The sequence below is a fragment of the Hippopotamus amphibius genome, chromosome 3 (assembly GCF_030028045.1).
Source record: "Hippopotamus amphibius kiboko isolate mHipAmp2 chromosome 3, mHipAmp2.hap2, whole genome shotgun sequence".
Taxonomy (NCBI): Eukaryota; Metazoa; Chordata; class Mammalia; order Artiodactyla; family Hippopotamidae; genus Hippopotamus; species Hippopotamus amphibius.
Window position 1 is genome coordinate 53,773,683 of NC_080188.1, and position 23,876 is coordinate 53,797,558.

Below are 23,876 nucleotides of genomic sequence, written 5' to 3' on the forward strand. Positions count from 1 at the left end.
TGCATTGGCAGGTGGATTCTTAACCACTGAACCACCTAGGAAGCCCCAAATCCACTCTTAAAAATAAAACCCACCCAGCCCATTTCCTCCTCAAAATAAGAATAAGAAAATTCACAGCTAATTATCCAATTCCCAGTCATTATCCAGTCTTATCTCTGACTGTATGAGAGGGTGGATCCCTGGAACGTAGATAATCTAAATGACACATTGCACACTGGCACTATTTACATAAGTGTGTCCAGCGTCCAGTGTGGGAGTGGGATGATGAGGAAGAAAGGTGGAGAAGAAGAAAAGAAAAGAATTAGCTCATTAAATATGATTATTTTAATAAGGGAGTCCTTCTTTCTGCAGTCACACCCAAAATTACATCTGTAACACTGCTTCCTTTTCCTGTCCAGACAGGTTTACAGTGTGAATTTATATTCTCGTGATTTTACCTTATAAATAAAAAATATAAAAATAAAAAATCCATTGTATACACTGGAATCTAGATAGTATTTAGTAAATCTTACAAAGAAATAATATACTGTCAATAATGTACTCTTAGAAATGTTGACTAACCCAAATTAACTTCCAGATCATTTATTTTTCAAAAGCCAAAATAAGACAGTTGTAGAGTATCTAAGCAGGTTGTTTTCTTAGCTGAGATCTGGGGCAACATTATCCCTTAGTTGGTTATAAAACATCAACTTTCAGATATATATATTTCATAGTTAGATAAGGATTGCTTGTTTCAGTTGTTTTAAAGCCCTGCATGACAACCTTATCCCATTTAAACCCTGGAAAACTGTTTCCATGAATGGAAATAAATTCCTGGTTAGTTGAGTTAACCCTGTCTTTTTAAAGCCACAGGGGAAGGAAAATGAGAAACGTTCCTTGCCAGTGATACACAACTCATCACTGGCAGGGCAGTGGCTACTTCTGGGAGGGGAAACAGAATGGACAATGAGGTGTGAGTGGTTTCACATCTTACTCTTCACACTTTTATCTTTTACACAAGGAGTGTATCTGTGTCTTCCTTGACTTCCTAGTTCTTCAGAGTGGTAAAGGTCATTATTATTTCTATATTTCACTCCGTGGCTAGTAGGCAAAGTCGGGTGAAGAAGAGAAAAAAACAGAAGTTTGGAATTTAAGATTGCCCATTAAACTCTTGCTAACATTTAAAGATTATGCAGCTTTACACAACTGCTATAGAACTTATTAGATTCAAGCCCAAGTTCAAGTCATCCAAGTATTTCAGGGGCTCGGACACCTGCAGGGTACCTTTCATTTCTTACTTGAGTAGGTACTGTTCTTGAACTTTTTCTGATACTGTTCTCTGAGTAGCAGTTGCTCCTGGAAGGGCCATTCCAACTGCAACCTCTTCTCCACATCAGAAGGGATGGGTCCAGATTCACAAATATCTGCAAATGGAATAAATGATTGAGAGAATCTATTTTCACAACAATAAGGTTGAAATCCCATACATTTAGTTAGCTATTTATGTGGCTAAAGCAGGATAATTGAGTTTCTGGTTTTTGGGAGTAAAAATCAGAGAAAGATACACATGTCAAATTTGCTGGCTAACCAATTACTGCCCCCCCCCAAAAAAAAAACCCACAAGAAACCCCAAAAATACCAGCCAAAGGGCAGGTTTCCTAAGAAGCACTGGACATATACTGGGCAAAGATACATTGGACATAACTTCAAGTTATTTAACAATTCAGAAGGCTCCTCAGAAACTTGAAATTACTAAAGAAACTACCAGAAGAAAAACACAGTTCAGTTCTCTTAAGATTCACTTTCAACATACATAGAAATTTGTTTTACACGGACTATATTTGCTTTGTGATGATTTCCTCTTGTCAAAATAGTAGGACAGGGAATGTTGACTTTTATTCCTTCAAATTTGGTATCATCAAAGCTCCTGAGACCACAACATGTGTACTTGGACAAGTCTACCACAATCCCGTCAGGCAGACTGTACTTCTTTATCACCAGGCAGCAAGGCTGCCGGGCGCGGCTGCCAGGACTGGCTGATCCCCCCAGTGACTTCCTTTCTGGGAAGCTGCAGATTCTGGTTTTCTGACAGCGGATGTTTCATCCGTCCCTGTGCTCACAAAGGATGTTTCAGAAGCACTTGGATAATCCCAGTGATCCCCCCTCCCCCCAGGATGAAGAAAATTGATGAGGCCAGGACAGTTTCCTATCTAAACTTAGGAGACCTTTTGAACGCATGTGACTGGTGAGAAAGGGCCAGGTCCAAACATATTCCAATGTGTTATTCCAAGAAAACCCTCCTGCTTTTTTTCATTTTTTCTAATTACTATTCTATCAATTGGTGCATTTATTGACGAATAGTTCTAAACACTTCCTAACTGCAGAAAATAAGCAGAAGGAAATATGTAGTATATAAAATAATGAAATATTGTTCATTAATATATACATCATAATTCATTATTGTAATTCAGTGATGTACATGGTATTTTTAATAATTGTTAAGATAATGATTTAACTTCCATTTGGTGTCTGTATTGCACTTATGAAAGACACTGAGCAAATCCTCATGGCATCCCAGGGTGTTTCTCAGATAAAGCCCTCAGACTCCCAATATCAGAATCACCTGAGGAGCTTGCTAAACTTGTGACCTAAGGTTGGAGCCCAGGAATCCGAATATTCAGATTCATCACGGGTAACTATGTATAGTCAACAAAGTTTGAGAACCACTGCACAACAAATCAAGTCTTAAAATCCATTCTTAGAAGCAGAGCATATCTCCATGTCCCCTTATTACACCTCTCATCCACATTTTTCAGAATAAATGGGTTTCTATCCAGTGCTGTGTCTTCAGCAGGAAATACACTATTTGTTTCGATGCAGTTCTACCCACAGGCCCCTCTAGGCAGCTGTGTCCTTCAGCTACAATCATTGTTCTGTTTACAACACAATTAACTCTCAGTTGTGTCCAGCACACCTCCACCCCGCCCCCGCCCCCCCCCACACACACCTGGGGATTTCTCACATTCATGAAAACATCAGGTGGAGGAAACCTGCCCACTGCCTTCTCCTTTTGTGTAGGCACCTCCACAGGTCCACTGGGAACCCTTCATCTCTTATTAATTGCTAGATGTGAGCAATGGTTCTTCTCTGAGAATACTCATGGCTGACTCAAGTTAATTCAGATATATAGTTAATCTTTAAAAAGTTTCACCCTGGTTGACTCGAGATTGCCAGTAACTTCTCTCTTCAAAGGTTGGTTCCTTCTTGGGATCAAAAATGAGAAAGTCTGTCTTGGTGCCACCAAATCTCAGGTATGCGGGAGACAAACCTCTGGCCAAAGTACGAAGCTTTGGAGAACTGTTATGAAGACAAGCAAGAAATTAAAATTATTTTTTCCAAGACAATGCAGTCAAACACATTTGCTGCCTTCTCTCTTGGTGGAGCCATTTCCTAATATCTAGCTGTACAGGCCCTGGAGGGAGAAACATCACTCTAACAGGGACATTGTCTCAATTGGAATCTTCCCCATTGCAAGGCTGCTCTTCCAGGCACCTGAAGGCAACTTGGAGCTCTGACTCAGGCAAGGGCTCATATTTCAACATGACAAATAGGATAGTGTTCAGTACTTTCAAAACATTCATAACCTTCTGTGACTGATGGATGAAAAGAGGTAAGAGAGTGGAAACTACAGGAAAGATGACTCTTTCTTTGAAAAATAGATTGTCTTCAAAAATTTATGTTCCCAGAGAAGTTCATAAATGATTGGAAATCCTCCTCCTCTCCCTAACCAACCCCCTTTTAAAGGAAACCCCTCAAGGAAAACCATCCTTTTAAATTTAAGTCAGATGACTTAGAACGATGTTAGATTCTAATTCCTACCCACCTAGGACACTTCCAATTCAAGCAATTCTAAATGTCATCAAAGCCCAAAACGCTTCTGATAGTTGCCTATTATGTGCTCAGAATGGTACGAAATGCTACAGAATGGAATTAGAATGATTTATAATCCCTTCTCTCAGAGAAATGAAGATGTCATGAATATTTAAGTGAACAAAACTAAGAAAACAGAAGACCCAGATAACAGGGACACCTGCCATGTGTTTCTGAAGCCTCACACATGTGATCCTGGCCACAGTGCTCTCTGGAAAGCTCTTAAAACACATGGAACTAATGCTGTGTGTTCTCAAAATGGCCCAATTAATTAATTTAACCGTGGGTTTATTTCAAATTGGAAAACCATGCCAGGAGGACTAATTGCCAATATTTCTTGACATCCTGGGAACTGAAAATAGGACCCAAAATTTAAAATCTTAATGCGTGTTCCTTTTTGAACTATATATAGTGCTATGTAAAATTTTTGTAAGATTTCTTTATTTTTGCTTAGGAAAGAGAAATTAAAATGTGGAAATTGACCAAAGGGTAAGTGTCCTGCATTAAAAACTTCAGTGATTCCTCCTTATCATTTTTTTTGTTTGATTGTTTGTAACATGAAAGCATTTTACTGTACTAGCTAGGCACTTTTGTCTTCATGAGCCTCTTCCTCCATAAAAAAATTTTTAAAATTATATTTTATGATGATATTTATGTAAAGACAAATATGTTAACATTATATATTAAAACATTTCCTTTGACCTTAAAGTTCATTTTCTTTGGATCTTAAAAGAACTTGAAATGTTTTCGGGGGCCCCTGTACCTATTTTGGGTCCTGGCATGAGAAGATGTAGCACAAAGTGAGACTTCAGGGATGTTATCAACATGGAATTGACTGAAATACCCGACAGCACCAAAGAATTCTGGGAAGGATAGCATCTGCTAGGAAATCCTCAGAACCTCTTGAAAATCAGTGGGGATGTTAGCTTGGACTAAGTAAGGATTCCAAGAAGAAAGCCACTTCCACTATGCTCTGAACCCAAATAAAACTAAACTGTAGGGACTTCCATGGTGATCTGGTGGTTTAAGATTCCACACTTCCAATGCAGGAGGCGCGGGTTAGATCCTTGGTCAAGGAAACTAAGATCCCACATGCCTGGAGGTGCGGCCAAAAAAACCCAAGAAAAACAAAAAACAAAACAAATACAAAAGCAAACAAACAAACAAAAACTGTAGGAAGGGAGAATAGTGCATTATTGTTTAATGGGTACGGAGTTTCAATTTGGGAAGATAAAAAAGTTCTAAGATGGCTGGTGGTGATCGTTGCACAACAATGTGAATATACCTAATACCAGTGAACTCTGCACTTTAAATAATCACAACTTTTACTGTGGTTACCACACTTAAAGGAACAACCTGTAGACACAGTGTGATTTCAAAAATGAAAAGAATATATATATATATAAGGATATAACAGTAGTCATAATTATGTGGTGAGATGGATGGTAGACTCTTCTATTGCTTTTATGTATTTTTCACATTTTCTATAATAAGCACATAATATTTTAATTCATACAAGGTGATTTTCTGTGTATGTTTCTGTTTCTTTAAGAATAGGTGAAGAAACCAAGATTTACTTAAAGGAGACATAGCCATCCATTAATTTATTCCATAAATATTCATTGCAGGCCCACTCTGTGTCAGGCATTATGTTAGTTGCTGGGGATACAATGGCAAACAAGACAGGTAGCTGCTGTTCTCATATAACTTATAGTCTGTACAGTCATATATATATATAAAAGCAAGTAAATGGGCAATTCTATCAGAACATACAAAGGGACTCTTAATCCAGACTTTGCCCTAGAGGTAGGAGGTGGTTTGAGGTTTTCCAGGGGGAAGTGTCTTCACTGTTAGATGTTCAAAAGGGAAAAGTCTTATCCAGATCAAAGATAGTGAGGTGGGATTGAAGAAAGTGTTCCAGGTGCAGGGAAAAGTCTGTGCAAACAGTAGAGGTAGAAAAAGGGAATATGGCACCAGAAAAGAGCTGACAGGTGTGGCTGGAGCCTAGAGATTGGGGGCAGGGAGGTGCTGGGAGAAGACAGACTGGAGAAGCAGGCAGGACCATATCATGGAGGGCTTATAGGCCACCATGTCCAGGAGTTCCAATTTTATATGAAGGCAGCGGGGAGCTGTGGAAGGATTTAAAGCAATGGAGTGACCACACCAGATTTTTATTTTAGAAAAGAATCTCAGGCTGCAGTGTAAATAACCGAATAAAAGGACCAAGACTGTGGTCACATTAACACAGAGAGAAAGTGATGAGCTGAGGTAAGGTAACAACAGTGGGGATGAAGAGAGGGATAAAGTCAAGATACATGTGGAGATACGAATACTAAATTTGGTGTTTAACTGGATGTTGGAGAAAAGTCCAAGTTTACCCCGGAAAGCATCTTGGAAGATGGTAATATCATCTGCTGAGATGGAGAATAGGTGACAGATTGGAGATGGGGATGAAGGCGGGGGAGGGGCTCCGTGTTGTAGAATTTGAGATGCCAGTGGAACACCAAAAACTTTTCCATCAGGCCCTTGGCCACATGTGTCTGGAGCTCAGAAGCCACATAAAGGCAAGGTGTAAAATGGAGAGCCCTCAGTCTAAAAGTCAGCGACTAGTGAACCGCTAGCCCACAGGTGCAGAGATGTGGCCCTAAAACTGACACAAGGAACTTCCTCAGAGTCCCTCCGGGCTGGCCCTGTTCCACTGCTTTTGGCCAGGCACTGATTCTGGTCCTTGATTTTGATTTCGATTGTGTTTGATGATAGAGGAAGCTCATTTAGATTTGTATAGCTGGTATGTGTAAGCCATTGAGACGGGAGAAACTGGTGCTCTCTGGGAAAAGAAAGGAAAACCCGAGCAGCAGGAAGGAGCTGTAGTATCACAAGACGTGCGTCTGTGCATGGCCTGGCTCCGATGCCTGAGGATCAGAGCCTGGTTCCCAGAAGGGGTGCCTGTACCACCTTGAGTCACTCTCGACCACATTACTCTGCCTTTATTTTCTTCACAGTGTTCACCACTCTCTGCAATTAGCTTCCTTTTCTGGTTTACCATCTATCCCAGCCCCCATCCCGAGCTAGGCACCGTGAAAGCAGGGACTACATCTGTCCTCCAGACTCTAGCTGGCTCATCACAATCTCCTCAGCACCTAGATGAGCACCTCGCACACAGCTGGTGCTTAGTAAATATTCGTTAGGTGAATGAACAGTTGAGTCCAGCCTGACAGAAGGGCAGGTGGGGCCAGACAAAGGCTATTTCCTGAACAAAATGAAAATCCAACGCGACAGCTCCTGCCAAGTAAAGGAAATCACGTTTCAAAGTATTTGTATGGAGGACCTTTTTGCTTGTCTCCTTTGCAATGGAATATTTTCTTGTTTTGAGATACAATATTGATGTCCTCTGACCAAAAAAAAAAAACAGATTTAAAACAGCTGCACACTTGTCCTAAAAACAAAATGGATCCATGGTACCGTATTTCCATCACATACAGGAAAAAGGAAGGGGGAAAAATCCACCACCACAATGACATGGAAGCAACAAAAGAACATATAAAAGCAGCTGCAGAGATTTCATTTTTGGAGCAGTTTGTTAGGGGAAAGAAACGTCTGCAGGTATTTTTATTTTACCTTATGTGTAAAAATAAGTTGCTTATCTCCGACACACAAGCAGAGGTGTGTTGGAGCCGCCCTGCACTGGCTCATTCCAGCTTGTGAGAGCCAACTGTTACGTTTCACAGAACCAGCTGTTAAACTGTTGGCAGTTTGAAATCAGCCACGGTGGAGGTATTTATACTACAGAAATCAGAGAGAAACATAAATCAGTCTCCTCTCCTCCCAGAGAGCCCGTTGTGAAACATTCCCTGGCACACCACTGTGTGGACAGTAATTCAAGCCACGGACGTGGGTGAAACCACTCAGGAGACTATGTGAAGTGAAAAAGAAGGTCTAGGTCAGACGTCTGAGGCACATCCACATTGAAGATAAGCTAGAAGAAGAGAGGAAGAAGAACTCTTAGAGAGGCGGGAGAAACCCCAGAAATGGAAGTGACACAGCCCTGAAGGGATGGGAAAGTGTTTCAACTGTCAACCTTGCCAGGTGTTTCTGGGAGATTGTATTGGCTTGCTAGGGCTGTAGTAACAAAGTACCACAAACTGAGTGGCTTAAACAGTAAAAATGTATTGTCTTACAGTTCTGGAGGCTAGAAGTCTGAAAGGTGTTGGCCAGGCCACGCTCGCTCTGCAGGTGCTGGGGGAGGATGTGCTTCAGGCCTGTTCCCCAGGGTCAGGTAGTTCCGAGCAGCAGTAAACCCCAATGTGCACATGGTGTTCTCTGTGTGTACGTGTCTGTCTCCAGATTTCCCCTTTTTTATAAGGTCATCGGTCATATTGGATTGGGTCTGACTTCACTCCAGTGTGACCACTTCTTAATCAGTTATGTCTGCAATGACACTATTTCCAAATAAGGTCACAGACTGAGGTACCAGGGGTTGGGACTTCAACATATGAATTTGGGGGGGGGGACACCCAGTCTTTCCACCCATAATAGGAACAGATAAGATACGCATTGAAAGGTATTCATTGGGTTTTGCAATGAAAGAAGGTCACTGCTGATGTTGGAGAGATTGACTTTATGACACAATGATGGGGACATCATGAGGGTGGAATGAGGAAGAGGAAGGGATGGTTAGTAAGAAAGGCTGCAAAGGGGAGGAGAAAGAGGGCAGTGACTGCAGAGGCACACGTGCTGGGAGGTGTTAGAGATGCGAAAAACTTGAGGATGTTTCTGTGCTGAGAAGAAGGATCCAATAAAAAGGGAGAAGTTAAAGATGCAGGAGAGAGAAGAGATGATTGCTAGAGCAAAATCTGGTGTCTACTTTATACTCACAGCACATCTCACATCTGACTAGCCATATTTCAAGGGCTAGCCACATGTGCTCATGGTCTTGGCAGTGCAGCCACATTTCAATACACCAGAGCTAGAAAAGCTGGCCTGAGAAGAGAGAAAGGAAGAAAGCTAGAGGTAGCCAAGCTGTCTGCAGGTTCGACGGCAAGGAGAAAAGGAAGTTCCTATCTAGTGACTTTTTTTTCTTTGAGAAAAAGAAATGCGGTCATAGACTAAGAGTGATGAGGTGGAAGTGGGATCAGAGTTTTGAAGGAAGTGGAGAATGAGAGAGATGGGGAAATGGAGCGTTAAGGAGTAGCACCGAAGGCCAAGTAAGTCTGAAGGCCAGGAATTTACAGCACAACATCAATCCACGTGACTGAGAGATTCCTCTCTGCCCCCAAGAGCATAATAGTCCAGCTATGCAGTGTGGCCACTAAGACTGGAAGCAGAAGCAAATACCTGTAAGAGGTTTGTTAATATGCATGGTGACTCATGATTAGATAATATTTTCCATTTCCAGACTTTATGGCCACTTTATAGATTCCAAAGAGGGAAAATACAGTCAGACTGAGCTAGGTTTGGGTTTTAGCAAGAAGAAAAACGGGGCAGGAGTTTGGGGATATTATCATAAGAATGATTCAGGTGATAAATGAGGAAGCCCAAATCAGATATGGAAGCAGTAGGAAAAGGAAGAGGCTGTTCAGTGGAGGTACTTAAAAATAGTGGCAGTGGGATCCACAGAGTAAAAGAGCTAAGAGGGTAAGGAGTGCAGTCCCAGAACGGGAGATTGTAATTTAAGAGTTCAGATGGTGAAAGGTGCTTAGCGGTGGAAAGAGGCAAGGCATGGCCATGGCCTCAGGTGAAATGGAGTGAAGTGGTGTGTGCTAGGAAGCTGGCTCCCCCCAGAAAAGTGCCATGTTTCTTGCATTTGCCAATTTCCATGGTGTAACTATTCCCATCAAGGCTGATTTCAAGATAATGGTGGTGTTGTCACTGAATGTGGAGTTGGGAGGAAATGTCCACATGCACAAGCTGGTGGAAACTGGTTGCAGTAAAACTCTGAGAGAAGATTATTAGAGAATAATAATTGAAGAAACTGAGAGGCCGTATTCAAGTGGACTTGAAGTCATCTAGGATGATGGCGAGATGTGGGAGTGCAGAGGAAACAGATCAGTGCAGATCTTCAGTCATTAAGGAGGAGTAAGAGGGGAGCAGAGTGTGTGGCGGCAAGGAGCATAGGAGAAGAGCCAGACACGGAGACGGCGAACCTCACACTGCATCAGGACAGTCTTCTCGAGCAGGCTTCCAGTTATCCAAACTGGGTGTTTTAGACACTTTGCATAGATTACTTCACTTAATTCCCAAACAACCCAAAGAGGTAGTTGTCATTCTTACCCTCATTTTACAGATAAGGAACCTGAACCAAAGGAGGCTAGGTAATTTGCCCAAGGTAACAAGCCAATGGGGATTTGAACCACAGCAATCTGGAGTTCAAACCAATGGGCAATTATCTAGAAGCCACACTGGGGAACGGGGAAGGGCTGCAGTGTGGGAGAAGGCACAGCTTCGACTCCAAAGGGCTACTTCAGAGAAGTAGCCACATCTACTTCTCCACTTGGGTCTTGAAAAGAAAAGCCGAGTTTTAGCTAGGGCACAGAGGAGGCCAGAATATTCTCCGAGGAGGATGGAGCAGAGTTACCATGCAAAGGGCTCCAGGCTGCACAATGAAAGGTTTGGTGGGGCGAGTAAGGGAACAGTGAGCGCTGCTCAGCTGGGGTGGGAGGCGGTGCACAGAGTCTCAGGGGTCAGAAACTGTGAGCCTGTGGCCTGTGATTGTTCTCAATTCTCTGTTTCTCTGGCTGTGGTTCTCTCTCTCAGCAACAGGCAAAAGAGGGCCTAAGGTTATTTCCAACATCAGTTATCATCAAAACATGCATTTGACGTGGATAATAAGTGCTTTTCCCAAAATGGAAAGCAACTTTGTCAATGAAGATGCAGGAATCTGATTATTGAAAGTTATTAATAATAAATATCGGGCTTCCCTGGTGGCACAGTGGTCAAGAATCCTCCTGCCAATGCAGGGGACATGGGTTTGAGCCCTGGTCCGGGAATATCCCACATGCCACAGAGCAACTAAGCCCATGCACCACAACTACTGAGCCTGTGCTCTAGAGCCAGGGAGCAACACCTACTGAGCTCAAGACTACTGGAGCCCACGCACTAGAGCCAGTGTTCGGCAACAAAAGAAGCCTGTGCACTGCAATGAAGAGTAGCTCATGTTCGCCGCAACTAGAGAAAGCCTGCGCGCAGCAATGAAGACACAATGCAGCCAATAAAAATAAAAAAATAAATAAAATTAAAAAAAAAACAAACACTAGCAGTATTATTAAAAAAAAAATCAAATTGGCAAAAAGGGATGAACTTTGCTGAAATAAAATAAGCAAATCCTTATGAAAAGCAAGCACAGCTGCATTTTTACCACAATCACTGTGTAGCACCAATTTTTGCTCTGTAGGACTCATGACTTCTACCACCGACTCAGCGCTCTAACTTTTACCTCGAATTAGTGAACTGTGCTTGTATTGAAATGTGGCTGCACTGCCAAGACCGTGAGTACATGTGGCTAGCCCTTGAAATGTGGCTAGTCAGATGTGAGATGTGCTGTGAGTATAAAGTATACACCAGATTTTGAAGACTTGGTTTGAAAAAAGAATGTAAACTATCTCATTAATATTTTGTATTGATTATATGTTGAATGATAATAATTTGGATATTTTGTATTTACTAAAATATATTATTAAAATTAATTTTACCTGTTTCTTTTTACCTTTTTTAATATGGCTACTAGAAAACTTTAAATACCATTTTGTGGCTTGCACATGAGGCCATATTCTATCTCTGTTGAGCCATGCTGGTCTCTGTTTTCCCACCTTTGAGGGCCAGGGCCTCTTGGGAACTTCGCACATAGTCGAGCTAAGGAAGTTTTTGACTGGGTTATTGATGAGTTACCTCCAGGAAGAGGGAAAACTGAAAAGATGCGCCTTTCTGATTCTAGATTGTTCTATCATTGGCATTTAAGTTGTATATACTCTGTGTTCTTTAACTGCAAATGTGGGAGGGAAAAGAAAACACCAAAACACATCTGTTTGCCATCATGGGAAACCAGAACCATGCCATCTGATTGAATTTTCTTAGGCCTCTTTTGAAGTACCCTAGAGGTATGGGCCCTGATTCTCCTATTCTCAATTCAGTGCTCCTTTTCATTACATCAATCTTCTCAATTAGTTTCCGGACAATCTTTTTCTGCCATCCCTCCTGCTGTTTTTAAAAAATATAAACTGTGGGCTTCCCTGGTGGTGCAGTGGTTAAGAATCTGCCCACCAAGGCAGGGGACACAGTTTCGATCCCTGGTCGGAGAAGATCCCACATGCTGCAGAGGAAATAAGCCCATGTGACAAAACTACTGAGCCTGCGCTCTAGAGCCCGAGAGCCACAACTATTGAGACCATGTGCCACAACTACTGAAGCCCCGCGCCTAGAGCCTGAGCTCCACAACGAGAAGCCACAGCAATGAGAAGCCTGCACACTGAATCGAAGAGTAACCCCTGCCCACCACAACCAGTGAAAGCCCGTGCCAGCAACAAAGACCCAATGTAGCCAAGAAAAAAAAAAGTATATACATACATACTGCATTACTTTCTTTTTGTGTACTCGTGTGTCTACAATTAGCATCTGGCTTCAAATTCCACTCCTTCATGTCATAGCTGGCTAACCACTGGCAAGTTGTTGAATCTCCCTAGGCCTCAATCTCTTCATTTTAAAAATGGGGATAATAATAGTACTGACCTCACAGTTTTGCAGCAAAGGACTAAATGAATTAATGCCCAGGAGGTGCTTAGAACAGGGCCTGGCCTATGACGACGGCTCAATTAGTGTCAGCTATTTTTATAATCCTCTCCTTCCTAGTACTTCAGCTTTCATCTGCTGAGCTCTTGCCATCTCCACCCAAGCAGCTTCACTTTTGAGGAAGTGAAATGCAACAATGCCCATCTGACTCTCCGCTCTTGTGACAGATGATAAGCCCTGTGTTGTCTTTTGAGATGGAAGCTAAATATTCTGTCTTCTGAGATGGCCAGGTCACTTTGGGCACTGTGCCAACCATCCTGGGGAGATGGGCCCTCAGATCCTAATTCAGAAGCTTCGTCGTAGGTGAGAAGGGGAGGGAGCTCATGCCTCTTTGAGCTGCAGTCATTAAGGTCTCAGATGAGGATTGTGTGGATGTGCTTGCAGTTGCCTCTGGGGAGCAGGCACGGAAGACAGCTTCTGCTCGGGGAAAGGACGTGGAGTGGTCAGGAGCCAGCCCTGGAGAGAAGCCCATAGGAACAGGAATCCACTGTGTTTTGTAAACAAACAAACAAACACACACTGTTGTATTGACTGCACGCTATGCTTTTTTGGTTTTCATTATCCTCCAGCCTTTAACAAAAAGGTAGAGACTGGGAGGAAGAAAGAGTGCTATGGGAAATTGAGATGTGTTTAAGAAGAATGGAAGTTCTGTGTGTGTTTGGGGGTGGGGAGCATTGCTAATGAGTTGGTTACCTTGACTGCAGGGTGATCAGGCCTGGACCCCAAAAGTCGTACTGTAGGTTTTTTCTTTTGGACTTGTTTCTCCAGGAAGGGATCCCCAAGTGATCTTCCTTGGGGATGAGTAGGGTGTACGTTGGCTGCAGCAGCAGAAAAGGACTTACGTTCTCACATTTCAATAAATGGTCATTTACTCAATCTTTCTGTTTGCAGTAAGGCACACCTCACACCCTCTCTTCCCCTATCACCCCCCCCCGCCGCCCACCTCATCCCAAGCTAGGCCTGGGGTCCTCAGATACGGAGCCCTGTAGTTCAGTGTTTCTCCAGCGCAATCTTTCTGTCTCTCAGCCAGCTGCTGCCTGATATCACCTCACTACCGTAAGGGAAAGGGCAACAATTGGGAACCCCTTCCCACCAGCATCTTCTTCCTTTCCTGACACATGGGGAAAGATAGAGGTTAACTATGATTGAAAGAAACACACAGAGAACTGAAAAATGGTTAGCAAATACTCACCAATTTCCAGGAAGAAGCAATTAACAAATGTTGAGCACTGTCAAACACTAAGTACTTATGTATCATCTCATCAAATGCTACAAGAAGGTTTTAGAAGTTGTAGTCTACAGTTGAAGAAATCAAGGCTTGGAGTTGCCAAGCAACCTGTAAAAACCAAGCCACCCGGTTTTGGCAGAGCTGGGCATCAAGGCTGGTCTCACTGCCAAGCTCGAAACCATTAGGCTATCTGCTTTTATTTGCAAAGTAAGTGACTGAAATTAGCAATAGCAGCTGAAGGTGTGGGCACAGAAAGGCCAGACTGTAGGTGTCTGGCAATGGCAGGATTCCCAGTGGTTTGCATTGGCTGTGGTGTGGCCATCTCTGGAGGCGCTCATGACCTAGATGAGTGGCCTAGATGACCTGGGTGAGTCCCTGCAGCACTCTACCTTGTGATCAGCCTGTACTCATAGGCAGGGGCTCGTGAGTCTGCACTAGGCTCAGTCTTTCTCAAGTGAGAAAAAAATTACAGCTAATAAAAATGCCACAATTTGCAGCCTCATCTTGGAGAGAGAGCTTTTTATTAAGGGTCTATAAGTCACTGAAATAGTCTTCCAGGTCTCACGGATGTGATATTAAAATTTTAAAAAGAGTGTTGTATGGGAATCTCTGTATCTTGCATTCAATTTTGCTGTGAACCTAAAACCGCTCTTAAAAATTTTATTATAGGGGCTTCCCTGGTGAAGCAGTGGTTGAGAATCTGCCTGCCAATACAGGGGACATGGGTTTGAGCCCCGATCTGGGAAGATCCCACATGCCACGAAGCAACCAAGTTCATGTGCCACAACTCCTGAGCCTGTGCTCTAGAGTCTGGGAGCCACAACTACTGAGCCTGCGTGTTGCAACTACTGAAGCCTGTGCACGTAGAGCCCGTGCTCCGCTACAAGAGAAGCCACCAAGCCACCGCAATGAGAAAACCCACAAGGAAGGGTAGTCTTCCACTCTCCACAACTAGAGAAGGCACGTGCGCAGCAACAAATAAAAATAGAAAAAAAAATTTAAATAAATAAAAATAAAAATTTTATTATAGAATAAGTAAGCTTATTCTCCTTTGTGGCCTTTTCCATCTCCTCCACACCCCCTCCCCCCTTTTTTCCCTTTAACCTTCCTAACAGTTTAAGAGACTGAAGGCTGGTGCACAATGTTCCTTGTCCTGCACTGTGCAGCAAATTCAAGTGCTCAAAGCCCTCTAGGTGCACTTGCCCGGTCCCCTCCTCCGGCGAGTTTCTGGGGCAGATGCGAAGTTTCTTTCCGCAATTTCCCCTATACCTGGCCCTTAGCTGGCGCTCAGGCAACACTTGCTGAATGAATGAAGGCGGGAAAGAAGGGTTTGGGGGACCCTGCGGGGGGTGGGGGGCTGGGGAGGGAGAGAGAGAGAGAGAGAGAGAGAGAGGAGAGAGGTGTGAGAAGGTTCCGGAGTACAGAGAGGAGAGCGGCCGGCGGGCGGGCGTGGATGTCAGGAGGGCAGGAGAGAGGACAGGGACCCGAAGACCGGCACTTACCCCAGGAAGGTGAGGAACCGCGGGTCCGTGGCCAGATTGGCGTCGATGGTGAAGGACAGGAACGCGGGACTCACCAGGTGCACCGGCCGCTCAGTGGAGAAAACCAGCTCCACGACGTCCTCATCTGGCGCGGGTCCCGCCAGGGCGCCGGTGGGGCAGGGACACAGCGGCCCCAGGAGCAGCAGCAGCCGCAGCGGCAGCGGCAGCCCGGGCTTCCAGCGCAGCAGCATCTCGGGCTCACCTGGCTGCCCTACCCGCCAGCTGGGCGCAAAGACTGTGGAGACCTCGCGCACTTCCTCCCGCCCCGCCACGGCGTCCTTTTCTCCTTTTCTCCACCCTCTCACTCCTCCTCACCCCTCCCACTGCGCCTTGCATCCCTCCCACTCCTGCCCGGCATCCCTCCCACTGCTCCCTCTCACCCCGCTCCGCCTCCCCGCTCACTCCCACTTCCTTGCACGCTTTACTCTCGGCGGCGGTCATGTCCACTTACGAAACCACCCACACCCATTTGAAGGGCGAGGACATGGCCCGGATCCAAGCGCCCAGGAGGCAGGAGAGAGCCCCAGGGGAGGAGCGCTGGGCATCCAGGACCCGGCTTCCTGAAGCATAATGTCCAGTGCGCGCTGGTGAGAACGCCCGCGGTTCCCTCTTCCAGGTCCTGGCCTGTCGCGCCGAATCTTCTGACCTCCACTAAAGCCTCCAGTGAGCATTCATCGCTTCCCGCTTCGTCTGGCTTCTGAACACTTGCCTGTCACTTGAGCTCGCCAAAATCTGATTAACTATGTGTCCTCTGGCCGGAGTGCTGTTTCCCAGGCATCTTACTTTTGCTGGAAAAAATCCGACCTGGGCATTGGCTAACCTACACCTAGGAAGAGATTAACTCCAAAAATTTCTTATCAATTTCTCATGAAAACAGTATTTAGGAGAGCCTTAAAGTATTAGGTGCTCCAGTATCTGAAACTCAGGACATAAGGCCTCCATACAAGCGTGGGGTAAGGACTCTCCCTTGAATTTGGAGACTTCACCAAGTTTCCCCTCTGTACATTTATCTTTAGCTGTTGTCCAAACTTTTCTTGTTTCCCTTTGATGGCTACATTGATATGTAATTATAACAAGTGCCATGCACTTAGGGCTTACTACATGCCTGGAATCACAAGAGGTGTTTTACCTGTATTTTCTCTCACTCCCACAACACTGACAAGTGGGTATTATCCTCATTTTACATGTGAGGACCCGAGCTCTGAGATATTAACATGTCCAAGTGTCGGAATGGGGATGGGAAGGCAGTTTACACAACCCGGAGCAGATGGCAGCCTGTCTCAGCTGAAATGTAACTTCCTCAAAGACTCTGCTGAATCTCCAGGCAGCTGAACTCCCCCATGGCACACTCTTGCAGCATCCTGAACTTGCTAGAACTTACCACATTTGTTAGTATTGTATTGCTCCACGCTGGCCTCACCTGCTGGATGATAAACTCCCTAAAAGCAGAGGTGGGGTTTGTCTACTGCATTCATCGAAGCTCATAGCACCATGCTTGGCAGTTAGTAGGCATTCAGTCAATGGTGAGTAAGCACAAGATACCAAAACCCTTAGAATTTTCTGCTTAGATTGTACCACCAATAAAGCAATAAATAAACATGGATTGTTTTGAAATTTATATCTAATTTTCATAGATCTGTCTATTCTTAACCAATTTCAAAGTTTTTTCCCCACTCTCGTGGCTTGTGGGATTTTAGGTCCCCCCAAGGTCCCTTGACCAGGGATCGAACCCAGGTCCAGGCAGTGAAATCACCAAGTCCTAACCACTGGACCTCCAGAGAATTCCCATTAAGAGTTAAATGTATAGTTAATTGAGGAGGGTTACAGTTTGGAGATTTTATGTGTATATTTATCCGTTAGTAATTCTGCAATCTGAGTCAGGTTTATATCCTACAATTATACATAAGAAAGAAATTCATATATAAACACTAAGCTATCAGGAGATCATATGGCCACAGACATGGAGGTGGAAAAGTAGATGCCTGGGCTGTTTTTCTGCCTTTGTTCCTACAACCCACCCCAACCCACCCATGCCCCTGTTGTCATGGAGCAAAAGTCACACCAATTTCTTTGGAATATTTGGGCGATTTGAAAAATTGATCATTGCAGTTTTGTAAACAGTAAATCCTCATGACATCCTGAAATGTGTGTCAGTGCAGTTACTAATATGAAAACTGGGAAAACATAAATGGGGAAGCGAAGAAAAGCAACTTGCATAAATGATGGCTGAGATCAGATGAGTTCCCAGCTCCTGGATTTAAGTTGGTTTGATCCACTATGCCAGATAAGAATATACATGTAAGATTGTACAGGCACATAGGAGGGAGGCCATGTGGTAATATTAATAGGACTTGTCATTTCAGAGACACTTTATAATTAGACACCTTATATTTTTATGGCAAGGTCCAGCTTACACGCATCCTAGCTAAAAGCCCTTGTACATGCATCCTAGGCCTGCAGCTTGGAAGAGTGTGGAGGCTTGAGCCAGTTTTTCAGCTTCCCAGAGCCTCAACTTCCTCATTTGGAAACTGGGTGTAATAATGTATATTTCACAGTTCTTTTGAGACCCAGTTACCCTAATATATGTAACAGACCTAGCTCCATATGCAATATGAAGTACGTGTTCAACAGATGAGTAGTTATTATTATTACTCATTTAATCTTCATAATAATCTTGTAAAGTAGATTTGGACCCAGTTTTCTGATTCTATGTCCAAAGGTTTTCCACTGTTATTTCCCAGATTGAGTGACTCACAAATTATGTGATGATAATGGTTTAGAAATAAAAACCCTCAAATGAACTAGGACCAATGCATGTGAATCATTTAATAATTATGAAGTGGCATCATTTCCATGTGGCCTTGGATTGACTTTCAGTAGTGGCATTGGGTTTTTAGGGACTCAAAGAAGGTTTACCTGGTTAACAACTACAAACATTTGTAGGACAACAGCTGATTTCAGGGTGTCTTCAGAAAGTAATAACCTTTTCACTTTTCTGTCTAGAAAATTAAGATTTTCCTAATGTAGAAATTCCTTAGTGAGGGCAATCTGTCAGGCATTTGTGGCTCTCTCCAGACTGTATAAATAGTACACAGATACTATGTTGTTTTCAGTTATTGGATTAAGACTTACTAAAGTTTTAATTTTTTGATGATCAAACTGTACTCTAAAACAAGGAGAAAGTAAAAGCAAATATATGCTAGAGGCTGGAATAAAGGAAGTTAACATGTATTGAGCGTATGTTATTCTTCAAGCTACTTTCACGTTTGTTTATTCATCTAATTGTTCAAAAATGTACTGGGTGCCTATCACATGTCAAGCACTGGGCTGAGCAACAGGAAGCAGCGAGCAGGAGAGGTCCCTGCACTCACTGTAGCTCTCAGTCTCCCTGGGGAGGCAGATGGTATTAACACACAAAAATCACACAGAAGTGAAATTGCAAGTGTGGCAGATGCTTCAAAGATGGTCATGGTACTTTACACAGATATGTTGGAAGATGTGAATTTGGGCAAGTGGAGGAGTTCCAGTGGAGGTAAAACTTAAGCTGAGAGCTGAAAAATGAGTAAACAACTTGGCAAAGTTGGGGGCTGGGAAGCACTCAAGGCCAAGGAGATGGCATGTTGCAAGGGTGAGGAAACTGGGAAGGAAGAGGCTAAGAGAAGGCTGGGGGGGGGGGGGGGCTGGACAGAGAGAGCCGGGGGACTGGCATTGCAGGGTCTTTCAATATCCTGGCAGCGATGTGGTGGTGGTGATGGGGGGGGCACTGGAAGGACTTCAAGCTTTCGGTAGGCAGAGAGGGGATGTAATAAGATCAGATTTATATTTTAAAAAGCAAACCGTAGATGTTCTGTTTCCTCTCTTGTGTGGATGTCTGTTTGTAGAACACGGATGTGCATTTCTTTACACTCTAGCCTGGGTTCCCAGTTTTTTTCTATTAAGTTTATGTCTATGTATACCCTATAAATATGTATTTCACTCTGTGTCTGTAGGAAAGTAGGTATTTGGAGCCAGGAATTGAGCTTGGGGGTGTCAGAGAAAACAGGAAGTGTCCCTAGAATAAGGACTTAAGAATCCCAGTGGTCACACAAAGTAATTAGGTAGGTTATTATGGTGTAGGCTGAAGGTTTATTCAAAGATCCCCAGAGCGAAGCTGACTGCCCAGTTTTGGTCACCTGTCTCTGGGGTGATGAAGGCCCTAGAACACCTTGTTAATTATACTCATGCCAAAAATCACAATAAAGTGAATTAAGTGGACATTATTTATTGTTACCTCCAGGTTCTATAAACAGTGTAAACAATACAAACATGGGCAAAGAGGAAATTTCCAGCAAATTCATTGGAAATAGGGATGTGGTTGGGGAGATGGAGAGGAGTTAATAATAAGGAAGGTGGCCTGTGTAGGAAACGCTCCTTGTGGTGGAACTGATCTAGCGCTGGCGACTTAGGCCTTGTCATGGCCAATGTTTGCATCCAGATTGTGGTCAAAGTGCATGTTGGAATGCTCAATGAGCTGGGCAGGCAATGGCTTCTACAACTTTCATACAATTGGTTCGGGCATGACTGTGCAATTATTTGAATATTGCATTAAACTTTGTCATTATTTCATAAAATGAAAAGAAAATGGAAAATACAATTGCTGAGAAACATGGGTCTCATTAACTTACTTCATTTGCAACCAGGTGGGAAATGGTTAGGCATGCTGACAGAGACAAATCTTTTTCTTTTTCCTGCATTTTTTAATTGAAGTATAGTTGATTTACAATGTTGTGTTAATTACTGCTGTACAGCAAAATGATTCAGTAATACCTATATATATGTGTATATATATGTTCTTTTTTTAATATATTCTTTTCCATTATGGTTTACCATAGGATATTGAATATAGTTCCCTGTGCTGTACGGTAGGACCTTGTTGTTTATCTGTTGTGTATATAAAAGCTTACATCTCCTAACTCCAACCTCCCACTCCATCCCTCCCCCCAACCCCTTCCTCTCTGGCAACCACTGGTCTGTTCTCTATGTCTGTGATTCTGTTTCTGTTTCATATATAGGTTCCTTTGTGTCATATTTTAGATTTCACATATATATTATGTGGTATTTTTCTCTTTCTGACTTACTTCACTTAGTATGATAATCTCTAGGTCCATCCATGTTGCTGCAAATGGCATTATTTTGTTCTTTTTTATGGCTGAGTAGTATTCCATGATAGATATGCACCACATCTTCTTTATCCATTCATCTGTTGATGGACACTTAAGTTGTTTCCATGTCTCAGCTATTGTGAATAGTGCTGCTGTGGACATAGGGGTGCATGTATTTTTTTGAATTATAGTTTTGTCTGGGTATATGCCCCGGAGTGGGATTGCTGGATCATATGGTAATTCTATTTTTAGTTTTCTGAGGAACCACCATACTGTGTTCCACAGTGGCTACACCTAGAGACAAATCTTTATGCTCAATCTGAAGCTCTTCAGACATACTCAGGCCAAACGTGCATTCACTTCTTAAGGAAAAATTAGTATTAAATAATCCATTCAAAAGTGTTAGAAATAACCTTATTCCAATCTCAACTCAAAAAAATAAATTTTTTGTTTTAAAACATTTATGAGGCAATTAGGGAAACAGGCTGGATATTTAATGATATGAGACAAGTTATTGCTAATTTTTTTAAGGTGGGATAATGGCATTGTGGCTATTTTTCAAGAATCCTTATCTTTTAGAAATATATGCTGAAGTGTTTATGGGTACAGTGATATGATGTTTGGGATTTGCTTCAGAGTACACTCAGCAGGAGGAGGGAAGTGGGTTTGGGTATGGATGAAACAAGATTGACCGTGAGTGAACAATTATTGAAGCCAGGTGATGGGTATGTGATTTTATTTTCTAAATATCGAAGTAACAGTATTTCCCAAACCACATATCCTTCTATAATTTGAACTTTCCAACCTCCCATAGAATGGTGGGGATCTATGTTTCTTCCCCTTGAAAATTAGGCAGTCTTATAGCGACTTTGATCAATATGGCATAAGAGAAATGACACAAGGTGACTTCTAAGGCTAGGTCATAAAAGCCACACTGCTCCCACCTGATTCCCTTAGTACACTTGCTCCCCAGACACTCCCTCTCAGGATGCTCCCTCCGGGAACCCAGCTGCCATCTTTTGAGGAGCCCAAGTCAAATGGAGAGGCCATGAACAGATGCGCCAGTCGACAACCTCGTTTAAGTTCAGCCTTGAAGTCACTCCAGCACAGGGACAGATCTGTGAGTGGAGAAACCTCCAGATGATTTCAGCCCTGGTGATTCAAAGCACGCCAACCATTCTGCTCTTTTCAGTTGCGGCCCCAGACATTGTGAAGTAGAAACAAGCCATCTCTGCTGTGTGCTGTCCAAATTCCTGAGCATTAGAAACAATAAACATAGTAAAATGGTTCTTTTTATTTAAATAAATTTTTTATTACTTACCTATTTTATACATATTAGTGTATATATGTCAACCCCAAGTAAAATGGTTCTTGATTTATGTCATAAAATTTGGGGTTACACAGCAACAGAGAAATGAAATAGAGGGGCATTTTGCTCTTCATATACTTTCTTTTTTAAAATAAATTTATTTCTTTATTTATTGCCTGCATTGGGTCTTCATTGCTGCGCGCAGGCTTTCTCAAGCTGTGGCTAGCGGGGGCCACTCTTCCTTGTGGTGTATGGGCTTCTCATTATGGTGGCTTCTCTTTTGTTGCAGAGCACAGGCTCTAGGCACAAGGGCTTCAGTAGTTGTGGCACATGGGCTCAATAGTTGTGGCTCGTGGGCTCTAGAGCACAGATTCAGTAGTTGTGGCACATGGGCTTAGTTGCTCTGTGGAATCTTCCTGGCCCAGGGCTCGAACCCGTGTCCCCTGCATTGACAGGCAGATTCTTAACCACTGAGCCACCAGGGAAGTCCTATATACTTTTGTATATATTTGAAATTGTTCATAATAAAAAGTTTTGAAAAGGTTTGTATGGACATTAAAAAAGAATGCTAGAAATACACCATCATGTTGTCTAAAAGGTGAGATGCAATGAAGGATTTTACAATGATTTTAGTTCTCTGGGGACAGAATCCCTCTTATAGTATGGTGAATTTTCAGACTCCTTGATCATACACATGCAGCCTGTGAGAAAGTCAGAGACTCTCTAGATGAGATTTCTTGTATTAAATTGGAGAGGAGAGTATGGGGAGATAGCAGGAAGGGGAGACCCCAGTACTCAGAGACTCAGAGTGAAAGGTCAAATTAGAGTAAACTGCAGCTCCTAGGTAGATTTCTATATTTTATGTGTAGAGAAGCTGTCTACACCCTTATTTCTTCTTCATGAATATTGAGATTGTGAAGTAAAATTCATATTTTATGTCAAGACAAGAAAAATTTAAACATAAAAAATTTTCTCTGCACTTTGGCCTCCTCTCTCACCACACTGTGCACTGTGTATCTGCGTTATGCATTGACCAGACCTCCCCTGTCGGCAGAAATAGCTCCTCACCCATAGAAATCAACATGCTCCTAGCATCAATAAGACGACTTAAAAGATAACATTCCTTCTTGATTTTGTAAGGGGCCACAATGATGCTTAGATCTGGACTATGTAAACTGTCAATAATATGTCATTTGATGTACAGCCCTTGGTCTCAAAAAACTGATGTAACTCTGCCTTGACTTCTAATGGGTGGAACAGTTCTCAGAGCTGTCTGAGATGCTCCTCCCGAGTTATAATCCTCAAAGTTGTCTCAAATAAATTTTTCCATTTCTTTCTTCGATCGACTGATTAATTTTTCATTGGCAGGATTATGGCCAATCTTTTCTTTTCCTTCATAGTTGAATAAATTCCTAGGAGTCCTGCCCAACAGGCTGATCAACTAAGTTAAAGACCTTTGTACCTCCCTTTCCTTCTCTTTGTTACCTGTACTTTGCAAGGAAGAATGTGTTGTCTTTTTCCAAATTGAAAATAGCTTTATTTTATTTCTGTTTACAAAGTGAATTCATGTGCTTTAAAAAATTAGTACGTTTAGAAGCAACTCAAATGTCTATTGGTGAATAAATATGTAAACAAATGTGGTGTATACATGCAATGAAATGTTATTGTCTTAAAAAGGAAGGAAATCTTGTCATATACTATAACAGGTGAATCTAAGGGGTATTATGCTATGTTAAATAAGCCAATCACACACACAAAAACCAAATACGCTATAATTCCACTTATATGAGGTTCCTAGATTAGATTCATAGTGACAGGAAGTAGAAGGGTGGTTGCCAGTGGCTGGGGGCTGGGAGGAATGGGGAATTGTTGTTTAACAGGTACAGAGTTTCAGATTTGCAAGCTGTAAAGGATCTGAAATTCTGGTTCACAACAACGTGAATATACTTGGCACTACTGCATTGTAC

General features: G+C 42.8%; 1 protein-coding gene and 1 long non-coding RNA gene across 2 annotated transcripts in view; one reads left to right on the plus strand and one right to left on the minus strand.

Moving 5' to 3' along the window:
• The window catches only part of LOC130848397 (uncharacterized), a 46,486-nt gene extending 31,603 nt beyond the window's left edge, over positions 1 to 14,883 (plus strand). Inside the window, exon 4 of the long non-coding RNA XR_009052617.1 lies at positions 14,588 to 14,883. This is a non-coding gene — a long non-coding RNA (uncharacterized LOC130848397). The remainder of the gene's footprint in view (positions 1 to 14,587) is intronic.
• HPSE (heparanase) overlaps positions 1 to 15,770 on the minus strand; it is a 33,232-nt gene extending 17,462 nt beyond the window's left edge. The window contains exons 1-3 of the mRNA XM_057726896.1: positions 15,421 to 15,770; positions 3,191 to 3,336; positions 1,278 to 1,403 (exon numbers count right to left, since the gene is read on the minus strand). Coding sequence (XP_057582879.1) covers positions 1,278 to 1,403; positions 3,191 to 3,336; positions 15,421 to 15,650 — 502 coding nt within the window. The 5' untranslated portion in view covers positions 15,651 to 15,770. The remainder of the gene's footprint in view (positions 1 to 1,277; positions 1,404 to 3,190; positions 3,337 to 15,420) is intronic.
• Between the last annotated feature and the right edge of the window lie 8,106 nt (positions 15,771 to 23,876).